The sequence below is a fragment of the Nerophis ophidion genome, linkage group LG11 (assembly GCF_033978795.1).
Source record: "Nerophis ophidion isolate RoL-2023_Sa linkage group LG11, RoL_Noph_v1.0, whole genome shotgun sequence".
Classification (NCBI taxonomy): domain Eukaryota; kingdom Metazoa; phylum Chordata; class Actinopteri; order Syngnathiformes; family Syngnathidae; genus Nerophis; species Nerophis ophidion.
Window position 1 is genome coordinate 39747657 of NC_084621.1, and position 15813 is coordinate 39763469.

General features: G+C 40.5%; 1 protein-coding gene across 7 annotated transcripts in view; it reads left to right on the forward strand.

The window, feature by feature from the left end:
- hdac9b (histone deacetylase 9b) overlaps window positions 1-15813 on the forward strand; it is a 46182-nt gene that overhangs the window by 9829 nt on the left and 20540 nt on the right. For 5 of the 7 annotated variants that reach the window (XM_061915904.1, XM_061915902.1, XM_061915907.1 and 2 more), the window contains 3 exons: window positions 179-371; window positions 3209-3341; window positions 3433-3554. In XM_061915904.1, coding sequence (XP_061771888.1) covers window positions 179-371; window positions 3209-3341; window positions 3433-3554 — 448 coding nt within the window. The remainder of the gene's footprint in view (window positions 1-178; window positions 372-3208; window positions 3342-3432; window positions 3555-15813) is intronic. The other 2 variants (XM_061915905.1, XM_061915903.1) reach the window with 1 other exon arrangement.

Sequence of the window (15813 nt, forward strand, 5' to 3'; positions counted from 1 at the left end):
TCAAAACAAAACAGCATGAAATACTAGAACATTGAGGTGGGGGGAAAAAGAGACAGCTCAATAATGTAGTGTTTTTAGAGACAAACGTCAAATTGTCCATCACAGCAGCACACTAAGCCAAGCTAAATAACTGCTCATCATTCATGCTTTACTGATCCATGGTGTGCTGGGCCCTCAGCTTCAGCAGGAGCTCCAGTCCATGAAACAGCAGCAGGAGCTTGCAGAGAAGGAGCGGCGTCTGGAGCAGCAGCAGAATCAACAGCTCCAACAGAACCAGCAGCAGAACCAGCAGGAGAAAGAGCTGGAGAGACATCGGCGAGAGCAGCACATCTCCTGCTTGAGCCTTCGGGCCAAAGAGCGCGCCAGAGAGAGTAAGAGCTCGACACCAAGGGGGACAATGAGTCATTTAGGGGGCAAAAGGAACCATGAGGATTCCAAAATTACAATACTTGGTATTTTTTCATTCATAACCTAAGAGAAAGTGTATTGTGCTGCTATTATTTTTGTTGAAAAGTTTAATCCTATTTTGTTACTGTAAATTGTATTTTCTTTAATAACTACAGTAGTCATTTCATAAGCAGTGTGGCCATATGCAATAATGTAAACATTGGACATAGGTCTGCAACGTTTAATGTAGGGGTCCCAAACTTTTTGACTCGGTGGCCGCATTGGGTTTAAAAAAATTTGGCCGGGGGCAGAGCCGTATACAGGTATACATATCCAACCATCCATCCATCCATTTTCTACCGCTTATTCCCTTTGGGGTCACGGGGGGCGCTGGTGCCTATCTCAGCTACAACCGGGCGGAAGGCGGTGTACACCCTGGACAGGTCGCCATCTCATCGCAGGGCCAACACAGATAGACAGACAACATTCATACTCACATTCACACACTAGGGCCAATTTAGTGTTGCCAATCAACCTATCCCCAGGTCTTTGGAAGTGGGAGGAAGCCTGAGTACCTGGAGGGAACCCATGCATTCATGGGGAGAACACGCAAACTCCACACAGGAAGATCCCGAGGCTGGATTTGAACCCAGGACTGCAGGACTTTCGTATTGTGAGGCAGACGCACTAACCTTTCTGCCACCATGAAGCTATAGCTATATATATATATATATATGTATATATATATATATATATATATATATACATATATACATATATAATATATATATATATATATGTGTGTGTGTATATATATATATATACATATATAATGTATATATATATATATATATATATATATATATATATATATATATATATATATATATATATATATATATATATATATATATATATAGCTTCATGGTGGCAGAAATGTTAGTGCGTCTGCCTCACAATACGGCAGTCCTGGGTTCAAATCCAGCCTCGGGATCTTCCTGTGTGGAGTTTGCATGTTCTCCCTGTGAATGCGTGGGTTCCCTCCGGGTACTCCGGCTTCCTCCCACTTCCAAAGACATGCACCTGGGGATAGGTTGATTGGCAACACTAAATTGGCCCTAGTGTGTGAATGTGAGTGTGAATGTAGTCCGTCTATCTGTGTTGGCCGTGCGATGAGGTGGCGACTTGTCCAGGGTGTACCCCGCCTTCCGCCCGATTGTAGCTGAGATAGGCGCCAGCGCCCCCCGCAAAAGGGAATAAGCGGTAGAAAATGGATGGATGGATGGATGGATATATATATATATACACACAACTATATATATACATATATATATACTGTGTATATATATATATATATATATATAGATATACATATATACCTATATATATATACACATACATTTACATATATGTATATATATATATATGTATGTTTGTGTATATATATATATATGTGTGTGTATGTATATATATAAAGTCGATGGAAAAAGGCATTTTTCGACAGTATGATTTGCCTGAGCTGCGAGGAGACACCGAGAGTAACAAGCGGTAGAAAATGGATTACAAAGGACAGATTTAAGAAAAATAATAACGTTTTTTTTTAACTTGGAATTTGTCACGGGCCGTATTTTGGGGACCCCTGGTTTAATGGATTAGAAGAAAGAAAAAAAGATTTATAGTCTGTTGCTTCGATTAATGGTTTGATGAGCGTAAGTAATATCAATTAGAAAAACCTACATCGCATGAAATGCCCAGAACTTTAAACAACATTCTGGTAGTTTTTGCTGCAGTAGAGTGCAATTGAGAGCAGGACTGTGTTGGTCAGTGATCTGTGTTGTGGCAAACAGCAGAGATTAAAAACAAAAATAACTAGTGCACATATGTCAATTGGACAATTTCAATGTTGATGATGTGCATTTATTAGAAAACAAGAATGAAGGTTGTGGCAAGCAAAAAATGCTGTTGCTTGTTTGAACTATATTCCCTAAATTACTTATTGAGCTTTTAGCGTGTGATTTATGTGACTACGCGATTAATCGAACACACAAATTGAGAGTTTACTGAAATAATCCACAGTTGTAGCCCCAGATGGACAGTGTATATTTTGCTCCATACAATTTAATCGAATTTATTTTAACTGTTGTAAATCTGTACAATATATCAATCAATCAATCAAAGTTTATTTGTGTAGCCCTTAATCACAAGTGTCTCAAAGGGCTGTACAAGCCACAACGACATCCTCGGCTCAGGGCAAGAAAAAACTCAACCCAATGGGATACAATGAGAACTATATATACCTATATACTACCTATATACTTCAGTTACAGCAATAAAATAGACCATTTCAGGGCGATGACAATGCTAAAGACTATAATGGCACATGCCTCACAATGGTGAATTTGAAGTTGCCCAATGCAATGTCATCCTCACATTTTGTTGAAAACATTTGTTGAAAATAGCACTGTAAAAAAATAGCTCAGTGTCTAGGGTTACATTTATGTTTTTACATCCTGTCTATTATTAGAGGAGATAACTTATGACTTTGTCAGCTCAGGTAATTTGAAACGGTGCCCTGGAACTGTCGGCCTCCAATATGTAACAGGGTTCTTTAAGCAGTAGCTGGGGTTTTTTAATTTTTGGGGGGGGAGGGGGCATCTAACGCTCTTAAGCCACTAGGGGGAGATGTCCCTTCATGAGTTGTGTCTGCCCACTCAGAGGAAGTAAAATGTGTCGTATTTCAGGGCATTGTGAGGAAATTACAGCACTGTATTGAGTCAAGACATCCGTAGGGTAACCCCAATCCTTGTTTTTTCATCTTTTGGTCTCGCAGGTGCAGTGGCCAGTACGGAGGTGAAGCAGAAACTCCAAGAGTTTCTGTTAAGCAAATCAGCAAAGGACCCTGCCAGTAATGGCGGCAATCATTCGTTCATTCACCACTCTAAGCTCTGGTACAGGTAACTATTATGTCTTTTTTTTTCTGGTATGGGAAATGTACATCACTCAAACACATTGCATGAATATTTACTCAATGCTTTGTGTGGTCAGGTCCTCCCATCACACATCCCTGGACCAAAGCTCTCCCCCCCTGGGCGGCATGTCCCCTACCTGCCACTACACTCTGCCATCACCCATTGACAGCAAGGACGACTTCCCCTTGAGGAAGACAGGTTTGCATATTTGCATTTTGTGGCACACACATACATTTACATGCTGTGATAGGCTCCAGCACACCCCGCGACCCCGAAAGGCACAAGCGTTAGAAAATGGATGGATGGATGGATGGATAGGCTCCTACAGTACTTGCTTGTGTTCATTTCTGCACACTGGGATCATGCCTTGTACCTTAAGGAGTTCAAGAATAGTGGGCTGCTTTTGTAGCTATTGCAGCTTGGGAACTGTATGTGTTTGGCACAGGAAATAGTACTTTTGAGTCCAGTCGTGAGTCCTAAGGGGAACATTAGAGAGTGCCTTGAGGCACAAAAATGGACTCCCCCTTATATCTGACAGTCATTGATAATACAGTGAGGTTCTTTTTGACCCCATGTCAATCAAGAGGTCGGCAGAGCCATTCAGTGGTTTCCTGGGCTTGCTGATGACCTGCTAATAACGTCAGTCAGGCTCATTAAAACCTCTGCCTCTCACTCGTCCCTCCAGGGCAGTGGTAACCAAACTTTTAACAGTCCCCTAACCCTTTAGATATTTCATCTGAAGCCATGTCCTACTCCTGCACAATTAAAAGCAATTCATTATTTAATACTTCTATGTCCCTGCGCCGGGACCTGTGCCATGTCCGCCATATCTGTTGACTCATCCAGCTGTGGTAAAATTCACAAACTCGTATGAGCTGCGATACCAACCGCGTTGTTTGATGAAAGCACGGTCTGTAGAGTTTTTGTACATCTTAATCCTGTGGTCACCAACCTTTTTGAGCCCAAGATCCCAGGTCTCAGCCAAAAAACAGATGTATACTTGTTTATTCACAATAAATAAATAAATACATACATATATATATATATATATATATATATATATATATATATATATATATATATATACCTATATATGTATATAAACATACATTTACACATATGTATATATATTTATATATATATATACATATATATATACCTATATATGTATATAAACATACATTTACACATATGTATATATATTTATATACATATACATAATATATATATTTATATATATACATGTGTGTATATATGTGTGTGTGTGTGTGTATATATATATACACATATATATATATTCACACACACACACAAGCTATATATATATATATATATTATATATATATATATATATATTTTTGCTGTGCCTAGGGCCAATTACAAACGAGTCACGGGCCACAGTTGGACCCTTTCCTGTACTTTGGGAACCCTTGCTGTAGAAGCTAACTATTTATGGCCACTAAAGACTTAGTACCGCACTGTTTTGTTCATTATATGGTCACATATGGGGCGCGAGTCACATGGTTGTCTTACATCAGCGCCTCAAGTAGTCGAATTAGCTGTTCCCGTTGCGTTTTTTTCCTGTGTGATAAAGAGTGGATTAACGGGGAAGTCCTTCTTTGAGCTGCTGCTTTGTTTTATCATATATTACTACCTTTGCACATGTCAGTGTATACTTTTGTATTCACAATAACTCAACACAAAATCCGTACTTGGAGCAATGTTCACGAATTCTAGTGTTTGGCTTGTTAGCGACCCCTAACAGGTGAGCGATAATGATCATGCTTGAGGAAAGAGTGGTTCGATGTTAGGTGCTGGAAAATGTCCAATGCGTTGTAACAGTCAGCCTGAATGCATTCTTGCAGCTCCATGATTTTTGTGCGCGCGTTTGCAAGACGGGTGGGTGTAGTGTACGGCGGTGCTTGGGGGCTGTGGCTGCGGTGTGGAGAGCGGCAGGATGTGAGGCTGAAGAGAGAGAGGCACAGGTGTGCAGCCTGGTCAGGAGTTAAAAAATGTGCCTGTTGGTGGGTCTGTTGGTCACTGTTCGGGCGGGGGTGTCCCTGATGTCATATTAATATTTATCTCTATTTTTCCTAATATTTTCGCAGACAACATGTATTGACGGGTTGTGCGAAATAACTTTTGCACATAAAACACATGTGAGCCGAGTAAACCGACCTAAATAATGAATTGCTTTTAAGTGTGCAGGAGTAGGACTGTTACCTGCACGACGGAATGAGCCACAGGTAAACCGCTAAATGAGAAACATTAGTAAGTGCACATATAGTAAGCGCTTAGCTCAGAAAATGCACTAATTTGGCACAGCGCCACCACGGAAGATTAGCACACAAAACAGTAAAAAAAGGAAATATTAAGAACAAACACTCTTAATGCACTACATAATGATTATACTTACTTATATAACGCACAGAGAACATTAAACTATTTTGCGCCCACCTCTTTTTTCCTCTCTGTGCAAGATCAATAAGCAGGGTGCATGCTGCGCTGTTTGCAGGCCCTTTTTTACATGAGGAGGCGTTCAAGCGCACTGCATCACCGCAAGTGTTATTTTTCTTTTTTACATATATTAGTGACAAAAGGGAACAAGTCCACTTCAGTTTTTCAAAAAAGCAGCCCTAGTTGCTCGCCTGCGCTTTTAAACGTCCAAAAATAATGAAATTGAATGGAGACAAGTCAAACACTAGCGCCAGGTGGAAAACACCACTCAGGTTAACGCTTGTCTCTTTTAGACTGCCCACAAGCTCATTGATTGGCTTACTGGGGCTGCCTTTTTTGCCAACGTGACAACGATTGACAGCATGCGACAGCTGACTAATCAGCTGTCAGATGCGAGAAAAAGCGTGGGTTGGCCTCCACACAGCAAAATGAATACACCATGGCTTTAGTATCAGTCGTTTGTTCTAGCGGCGATGGTTTTATTCCAGCCAGAATATACAAGGTAAACATTAGACTGTTAAATTGTTATTTCATAAAGAAAATCAATTATTGAGAAATGTTTACGTCCCCCACTTCTGAAATCCCTAATCACGATTGATCAAAATTTAAAGGCCTACTGAAATGAGATTTTCTTATTCAAACGGGGATAGCAGGTCCATTCTATATGTCATACTTGATCACTTCGCGATATTGCCATATTTTTGCTGAAAGGATTTAGTAGAGAACATCGACGATAAAGTTCGCAACCTTTGGTCGCTAATAAAAAAGCCTTGCCTTTACCGAAAGTAGCAGAGGATGTGCGCGTGACATCACCGGTGTGAGGGATCCTCACATCCTCACATTGTTTATAATGTGAGCCTCCAGCAGCAAGAGCTATTTGGACCGAGAAAGCGACAATTTCCCCATTAATTTGGGCGAGGATGAAAGATTTGTGAAAAAAACAAAAAACGACGGCTCCAGTGGGACCGTTTCAGATGTAATTTACACACATTTACTAGGATAATTCTGGAAGATCCCTTATCTGCTTATTGTTTTAATAGTGTTTTAGTGAGATTGTAAAGACATACCTGAAAGTCAGATGGCTGCGGTGAACACCAGTGTCTCTCAGAGAAGCCGATGGAGGAGCCAAGATCACAGCTGCCTTTTTAAGCTGCAGGAGGAAGTCCCATAATCCACTGAAGTCTCCGGTAAGAGCCGACTTAATATCACAATTTTCCCATCCAAAAACTTGCTGGTTGACGTAGAAAACATGTTCGCTTGACCGCTCTGAGTTAAAGCTTCACAACAAACAAAGAAACACAGGCTGTGTCTCGGTTACTAAAGGCAGCTGCAATCCACCGCTTTCCACCAACAGCATTATTCTTTATAGTCTCAATTATTAATTGAACAAATTGCAAAAGATTCAGCAACACAGATGTCCAAATTACTGTGTAATTATGCGATGAAAAGAGACGACTTTTAGTCGTAAGTGGTGTTGGGCTAATATGTCCCCTCCAGCCAATAACGTCACGCGCACGCGTCATCATACGTGTCATCATTCCGCGACGTTTTCAACAAGAAACTCTGCGGGAAATTTCAAATTGTAAATTAGTAAACTAAAGTGGCAGTATTGGCATGTGTTGCAATGTTAAGATTTCATCATTGTTATATAAACTATCAGACTGCGTGGTTGGTCGTAGTGGGTTTCAGTAGGCCTTTAATACCGTTATTAATCAAATTTAAACATTTTATCATTTGACAGCACTAGTTTTTACTTACGATACATTGCTATAATTGGGGTGGCATGGCGTAGTGGATATAGCGGCCGTGCCAGAAACCTAAGGGTTGAGGTTCGCTGGGGGGAGCCTATTGACATCCAAATCGCTGCCGTTGTGTCCTTGGGCAGGACACTTCACCCTTGCCCCCGGTGCCGCTCACATTGGTGAATGAATGATGAATGAATGATAGGTAGTGGTCGGAGGGGCTGTAGGCGCAAACTGGCAGCCTCGCTTCAGTCAGTCTACCCCAGGGCAGCTGTGGCTACGGTTGTAGCTTACCGCCACCAGGTGTGAAAGAATGATGGGTTCCCACTTCTCTGTGAGCGCTTTGAGTATCTAATAATAGGAAAGTGCGATATAAATCTAATCCATTAGTATTATTAATATTAATATTAATGAGAACATTAGAGCAGGTTACTTCTCCCAAGGTATGAGTTTTAGAAAGTATTTTGACTGCACACAGGTTCCCACCAAAAGGCAAAAAGCTTAGGTTTGTTGGTTTAATGCTTGAGGAGTCCTTTGGGGAAGGCTATATAAATAAAAGTAATTCCTGTCCCCTTTATTTCATGAGCACAAATGTTGGCCAAGCTAAAAAACTCATAATTCAGCAATGAGCTCACCAAATTACATTTTGTTCTTTTCCCCTCCGTGTCTCTTTAATTTCTCCCCTAAAGAGTCCTACTTGTCGAGTTGTTTCACGACAGGCCTGTCATGATGTATGCAGTTTAGATACCACGCAAAAGTGCAACTTTTAGGATAAAATCACTTTCCAGTAAGAATAACTAGCTTGTTGCAAAGCAATAAAGCACTATTTCACAACCCATTGTACCTTTTTAAGGCTTACTGCAAATGAGGATAAAAGGCAGTCTGCAGAAACATGAGAGCTCAGTGAGCCCGTCTCTCACACTGATAAAACTACTTGTTGGCCCTTGGATTCCTGAATCTATATGTGGTCATTTCCTGCCCGGTCCTTCCTCCCCCACTTCCTGTCTGTCTTCATTAGAGCCCTCTGAGAGAACGTGGCACGCGAGGCCGGCACAAAGAGGTAGTGTTGTTCCCAGGCACTCGCTGCCACTGATGGCTGATTGGCAGGTGTTGCTGAGGTCAGCCTGGCAAAGGCGGGATGGACCTCTACAAGATTGTTGGTTTAAGAAAAGATAGCTCTTTCAAAACAAGGTGGAGATGACTCAAGTGCTCTTTAGGAGACACCCGACTGTGTCGTTCGGCCAAAGGGCAAAGGCTAATGTTTATTCTGGTTGAGGTTCATAATCAGATTTGTCAGTAATATATATTTTGTCACATATACTTCTTTCCAACAGCCTTGGTTTTCTTACAAATCCAGTAAACAGCTTCCCATTCCAAGTTTAACAGGAAACAGTGCGGCCAAATATTCCCTGAACGACACGTGACTATTTCTCTCAAGGCCACAATAGTGTTCAGGAAAAATTGTGAAACTCATACACCACAATGACACTCAGTAGATCAGTGGTTCTCAACCTTTTTTCAGTGATGTACCCCCTGTAAACATTTTTTAATTCAAGTACCCCCTAATCAGAGCAAAGCATTTTTGGTTGAGAAAAAGAGATAAAGAAGTAAAATACAGCACTATGTCATCAGTTTCTGATTTATTAAATTGTATAACAGTGCAAAATATTGCTCATTTGTAGTGGTCTTTTTTGAACTATTTGGAAAAAAGATAACTAAAAACTTGTTGAAAAATAAACAAGTGATTCAATTATAAATAAAGATTTCTACACATAGAAGTAATCATCAACTTAAAGTGCCCTCTTTGAGGATTGTAATAGAAATCCATCTGGATTCATGAACTTAATTAAACATTTCTTCACAAAAAAAAAAAACTTTAGCATCAATATTTATGGAACATGTGCACAAAAAATCTAGCTGTGAACACTGAATATTGCATTGTTGCATTTCTTTTCACAGTTCATGAACTTACATTCATATTTCGTTGAAGTATAATTCAATAAATATATTTATAAAGGATTTTTGAATTGTTGCTGTTTTTAGAATATTAAAAAAAAAATCTCACGTACCCCTTGGCATACCTTCAAGTACCCCCAGGGGTTTGCGTACCCCCATTTGAAAACCACTGCAGTAGATCCCAGACTTCCACTAAAGCTAAACACTCCGTATTACGTTTACATTGAGTTTTAAAGTCTGTTGTTGTGTACATTGAAATGAAAATAAGAAAAAAAGTCCTGTGTCAAATCAGAACTGCAGGATTTCTTGCTTGGATCACAGTGCACCACTGCTCAAAGTTTCATGAAAAACAGTCGTCGTTTTTTATACAAATCTGCAAAAGCAAGCACTAATTTATGGCCTCCTTGGCAAAGGTAATAAATAATTACTACCTCCTTGCTGAAGGCAATAAATAAGAACGTAAGTGGGACTTCAAATTCACGACTTCACACTAAAAGCCAAAGAACCTTAATAAATTGATTTGTTAATAACGCTCTAACAGTAATATGTTTCTCTGGGGTCTGTTTATGAACATCAAACCTGAAAAAAAATCTATCATCTCCCTCACTTGTTTTGCTCCACTTTTAAGAGGAGACGTGCTCAGTCGCTTTTCAAGTTATGGGTTTTCATGACGGTATCAATAGAAAAAATACATACTAGCCTGTGACCTGCCCTGAGCCATACTTGCTCACCTAGAGATCTCCGAATTTGGGGGGGTCAGAGGGGTAGCGCGGGGTGTATATACGTACAAGTATTTCTTATATATATATATATATATATATATATATATATATATATATATATATATATATATAAATATAAATATAAATAATCCATTCATGAATGAGTATATCCGTTCGGCCACCGTGTTCAATGGAGAAGTTTGATCTACAAAATTTGCGGGCAGCATACACCTTCCCCTTCGAGCTGTCCTGGATGAACTGAAGTTATTTTTTCCAATCATTTTGGAACTTGCAAGCGTACTTCTTCTTACTCGTCGTCGCCATGTCTCTTCTTCGTTCTTCTGCTTCGTCTTTGTTATGTTTTTGGACATTATTACTTGCCGTAGTTTTGAAGCAATGCATGATGGGAATCCGGATGTTGTGTGTCAGTGTATTAGTGTGCCGGCTGGAATAAACACATGCTGAGAAATAGCTCCGTGCCTACCTACTTTATGGGTTGTAGATATACCTACTGTATGGATAACGGAGACATATATAATAGTCTCTTTTTCAGGTGAGAGAGGACGCCAAAGGCATTGCCTTTAAGGCACGCCTCCAATATTGTTGTCTGGGTGGAAATGGGGAAAAATTCGAGAGAATGGTTGCTCCGGGAGATTTTCGGGAGGGGCACTGAAATTTAGGAGTCTCCCGGGAAAATCGGGAGGGTTGACAAGTATGCCGCGAGCTAGAGGAGCATTTCCTGTGTATACGTCCAACTCTTCATGGAGGACATTTTTGTAGTCCGCTAAAGACTTGTATGGCTACACAATCTGTAGTGGAGCACACGATTGGTCCATGCTTGCATAAAGACTTTGTCACTTCATTCCTCACACATTTTACCACATAGCTTCTGCGACGACACAACCTGTGATATCCATCCTTCCATCCATCATATTCCGCTTATCCGAGGTCGGGTTGCGGGGGCAGCAGCCTAAACAGGGATACCCAGACTTCCCTCTCCCCAGCCACTTCGTCTAGCTCTTCCCGGTGGATCCCGAGGCGTTCCCAGGCCAGCCGGGAGACAGTCTTCCCAACGTGTCCTGGTTCTTCCCCGTGGCCTCCTACCGGTTGGACGTGCCCGAAACACCTTCCTAGGGAAGCGTTCGGGTGGCATCCTGACCAGATGCCCGAACCACCTCATCTGGCTCCTCTCGATGTGGAGGAGCAGCGGCTTTACTTTGAGTTCCTCCCGGATGGCAGAGCTTCTCACCCTATCTCTAAGGGAGAGCCCCGCCATCCGGCGGAGGAAACTCATTTCGGCCGCTTGTACCCGTGATCTTATCCTTTCGGTCATGACATAAAGCTCATGACCATAGGTGAGGATGGTACTTTTATTCATTTTTTGTGTACGACAAAAAGATTACATAATAGGAAAAGAGAACAATAATATAAAAATGAACGAGGGGGTATCCTTATTTCCTTGATTTGCCGCCAGGGTGCTAACTAATTTAAAACCTCTTCTCACTCCGGCGTTTACCAAAGGCATGCGGTAAATTTAGGCCTGCGCTTATAAATTTGAGTGTGATGTAAGGATACCATCATGAAAAGCACTTTTAATAAAAAAACAGTTATCATGGTCTTACGTTTACTTATAAATGAAGTCCATGCGCAGCTCCTTCTGATCGAAAGCATCGATAACTTGTTTATAGAAGTCTTCCTTATCTTTCTTCAGTTTTAAAAGTCTCTCTGTCTCTCTGGAGATCTTTCTTTATTACCTCCTGCTTCGATTGAAAGTCCAGTTTAGAAAACGGTTTTATTTTAGATATGTAATTTTCCATGTTAAAAGTGCAAGCGAGAGGAAAAAATAAACAATCGCTGCTCACTCTTGCTGCTTGTTTTCACTTCTGCAGCTGAGTAGTCGCAAGAAGGATCACTAGCGCCCTCTACCACCAGGAGGCGGGAGTCACTTAATGACTCATATTTGACACACGCAGCTACAGTATATTAATAAAACATAGCTGCTTACTGTTCTTTTTAGCATATTCAATATAATGGACCTTAAATCCTACTGAATAGCTCTTAACCTTCTTCCCTTTATGCGATTTAAAATTATTGAAATCAGCCTCCTCCATTTTGAAAATGATGACAGGTGAAGTGTCACTTGTGACGTGACGAGTTTGAACCGGCGGAAATTCTAGGCATATGCTAATTATTTTGCGAAACGAGTTTGACCCGGGGGAAATTCTAGACATGTGCTGATAAAAATTATATTTTGCAAAACGAGTTTGACCCGGCGTTAATCCTGAGCCGGCGGTAATGCTATGCATGCTCTAATTGTTTTGCGAAACGAGTTTGATCCGGCAGTAATTCTAGGCAGGCGCATACTATATACCCGGCGGCAATTCAAGGAACTAGTAGTCATTGCACTGAATGACGCACATAAGCGCAATTCCAACAAGATTTTTCAAAAGAGACACTTAATTTAGATATTTATAGGTCAACTAACAAAAAGTAGACCTTGCAATTGGTAGAATTTATTGTAAATAAAGTAGTCAAAAATATTGTTCGGGATTTCGTGCAGATCCGCATGGTTTTGTATGTAATGTTTTACACTACATTGTTATTGAAATAAAGTTTACTATTTATTTTTTAAAATAAAACAATCGTAACATTGACACTGTGAACAAGCATAAATGCCGTAAAATAGGTTGACAGGAAGTGACATAGTCTTGGAGCATGGATGGAATGATCTGGTCTTCAGGTACCGATGGTGTAGCGACAACATGGAAGTTGTATCTAGCAAATAGGCTAACATAGTAGAGTTGCGCGATATAGACGATTTACGATGTAAATTATATAAAGTTAGCCGACAACATAGCTTTTAATACTATCGCCTTAATGCATTTTGATGTCACATTCTAGCTGTGTCCAGCAAATTTGACAATTTGACAATAGAATGAACGTTTCCTCAACACATTGTAGCATTCTGGCTAGCAGCTAACCTCCCTCCACAGTGTAAAGCCACATCTAAGTCGGCAATCCCCGCCTCCATCGCGACAAATGAACTATATTTCTTACAAGCAAAGTTACTTCTGGAGGACGGGGAATAGCAAAACGTGCTACACTACAGATTTTATGAGCATATGCTAACTGCTAACCGCAAGCTGGAGCTCTTGAATGTAAACAAAGGTGGCCGCGTCGATATAAACCTCCATAATAACGATACCAAGAATAGTATCAGTATATGGTCGATACTATAGTAGTTAAATAGACATTTTTGTTATTAGGAGGGCTTTGGGGCAAAAACCAAGGATTTAAATCAGCACTCATAATATGAAATAATTAAAATATTTGTTGCCATCCTATATTTTTGTCTGATGATAATTGTGATTAAAATGTAATCATTTAATGATCTTGAAGTTAAAGAATCAGTATCAGAATTGGTATGAGAAATACGGCCCCTGCAACTACTCAGTAACCACTTTGGTACCCAAATTTGTAGTATCGCCCAAAACTAATGTAAAGTATCCAAACAACAGAAGAATAAATGCCGATTACTATTTAATATAAGTGTAGATGGAACCACAACAGAAAGTAACCGTATATGAACAGTAAATAAACAAGTAGATTATAATAATATTGAGGAAAACAATACAATAATTCATCAGCAGCTAAATTAGGAGCCTTTGTAAACTGTTTTGAAATGACTCTATTATCATATTATCACTTTATTGCTGGAGGCTGCAATATATATCGCAATTTAGAATTTTGGTCACATTTCCTATCATTATATTTATGATGTTAAAATGTGAGAATAATGTTAGCACTGTAGCAAAATACTATAGCTATGCTAGTGTCGCTAATGTCAGCATCTTTCTGTCCCACTCGTTGTCGTTACATTTTTGTATGTTGAAGTTAAAGTACCAATGATTGTCACACACACACTAGGTGTGGTGAGATTTTCCTCTGCATTTGACCCATCACCCTCACCCTCTGGGAGGTGAGGGGAGCAGTAAACAGCAGTGGTGGCAGTGCCCGGGAATAATTTTTGGTGATTCATCCCCCAATACCAACCATTGATGCTGAGTGCCAAGCAGGGAGGTAATGAGTCCCATTATTATAGTCTGGTATGACTCGGGCAGGGTTTGAACTGACGACCTACCGATCTCAGGGCGGACACTCTATGATACATGGTATCTATGTCATGCATTATGTACGCACAGTAAGAGCAGAGTGAAAATGTATTTGTAAAAAGTGGAGAGTAGAGCTTTCTGGGGACTGGTGTGGTTAAACACACTTTATTAGCGTTGAAGCTACAAACACACAACAGTGTATTCTCAGTAGACATTATTAAAAGCGCCCAGTGATGAGGTGGCGACTTGTCCAGGGTGTACACTGCCTTCCGCCCGATTACAGCACCCCCCGCAACCACAAAAGGGACAAGTGGTAGAAAATGGATGGATGGGCATTATTAAAATCACTTTAAAAATGTTTAAATTCCAGCATGTAGGAACATTTCCAATACACTATTACAGGACCACTTAGATGTATTTAAACACCATAGAATGTTACTAATAATAACATGGGCCCTTTAAAACGCATATTACCACCGCTAGTGCCCTGATGGCAGTGTTAGTTGAAACCAGGTATTACAAAACATGTTTCACAAGAGGTATTGCACAATGAGATTTGTTTATGTAATATTTGATTTAAAACTATACCCCCCTGTTCTTCAAATGAGATCAAATTATGTTAAGCCTTCTACTTTAAAGGTTCCACTGCACTTTGCGGCTTCCATCATTTCCTACTTGTAGCATTAAGCCCCAGGATTTTTTATTCCTTCCACGGAGATCGGTGAGAAAGTGTTCCTTCCCATGCTGCCGTCTGGCGTTCCCGTGGCGACCAATTGGGATACGTGGTTTGGTGGCAGCGGTGTGTATAAATAGAAAGCAATCAAGGCAGCGGGGCGTAAAGCAGATTCACAGGACTCCCAGCAGCCCTTTCTCTCTTTTCCATTCCTTTTTCTCCTGCCTCCCTTCTTCCTCATGCTTTCATTCATCCTCACGCCCACAGGATTAGAGGTCCGCGCCACGTATTAGGGATGAGGCTTTGGCTGCCTTCGACAAATGCCAGAAATAGCAGCATCTGGCCCACTGTGCCCCATCCACCCTCCCAACACCACCCCCGCACCCATCCTCCCTTGCAGTCACGTCATGGCCCGCTTCCCCATGTTCAGCCGCATGTTCTACACTTTGTGCACACAGAAAGTCTCTTCAAATATTGATTCACAACCTGAATAATTAAAACCGTCCGTCTATTGTGTAACAGGTTTACATAACTTCAATGCAGTAATATGCTTATTCATCTTCACCGGAGGTGGGCCAGTGTGATTGCAGCTACTTTCATAAAGATCGGTGATTCTCAAACGTACCAACTCAGAAAATACTTGGCTCTCGAAGTACCAAAATAATGACTGGCATTAAAATACAGTAGTAGGCCTAAATATTAATTACAAATAGTGTATTTTATATTGTTGGCCACTGTAACATTTCACAGAATGTCCAAATATCATCAACAATTACACTCCATTTATTTATAATT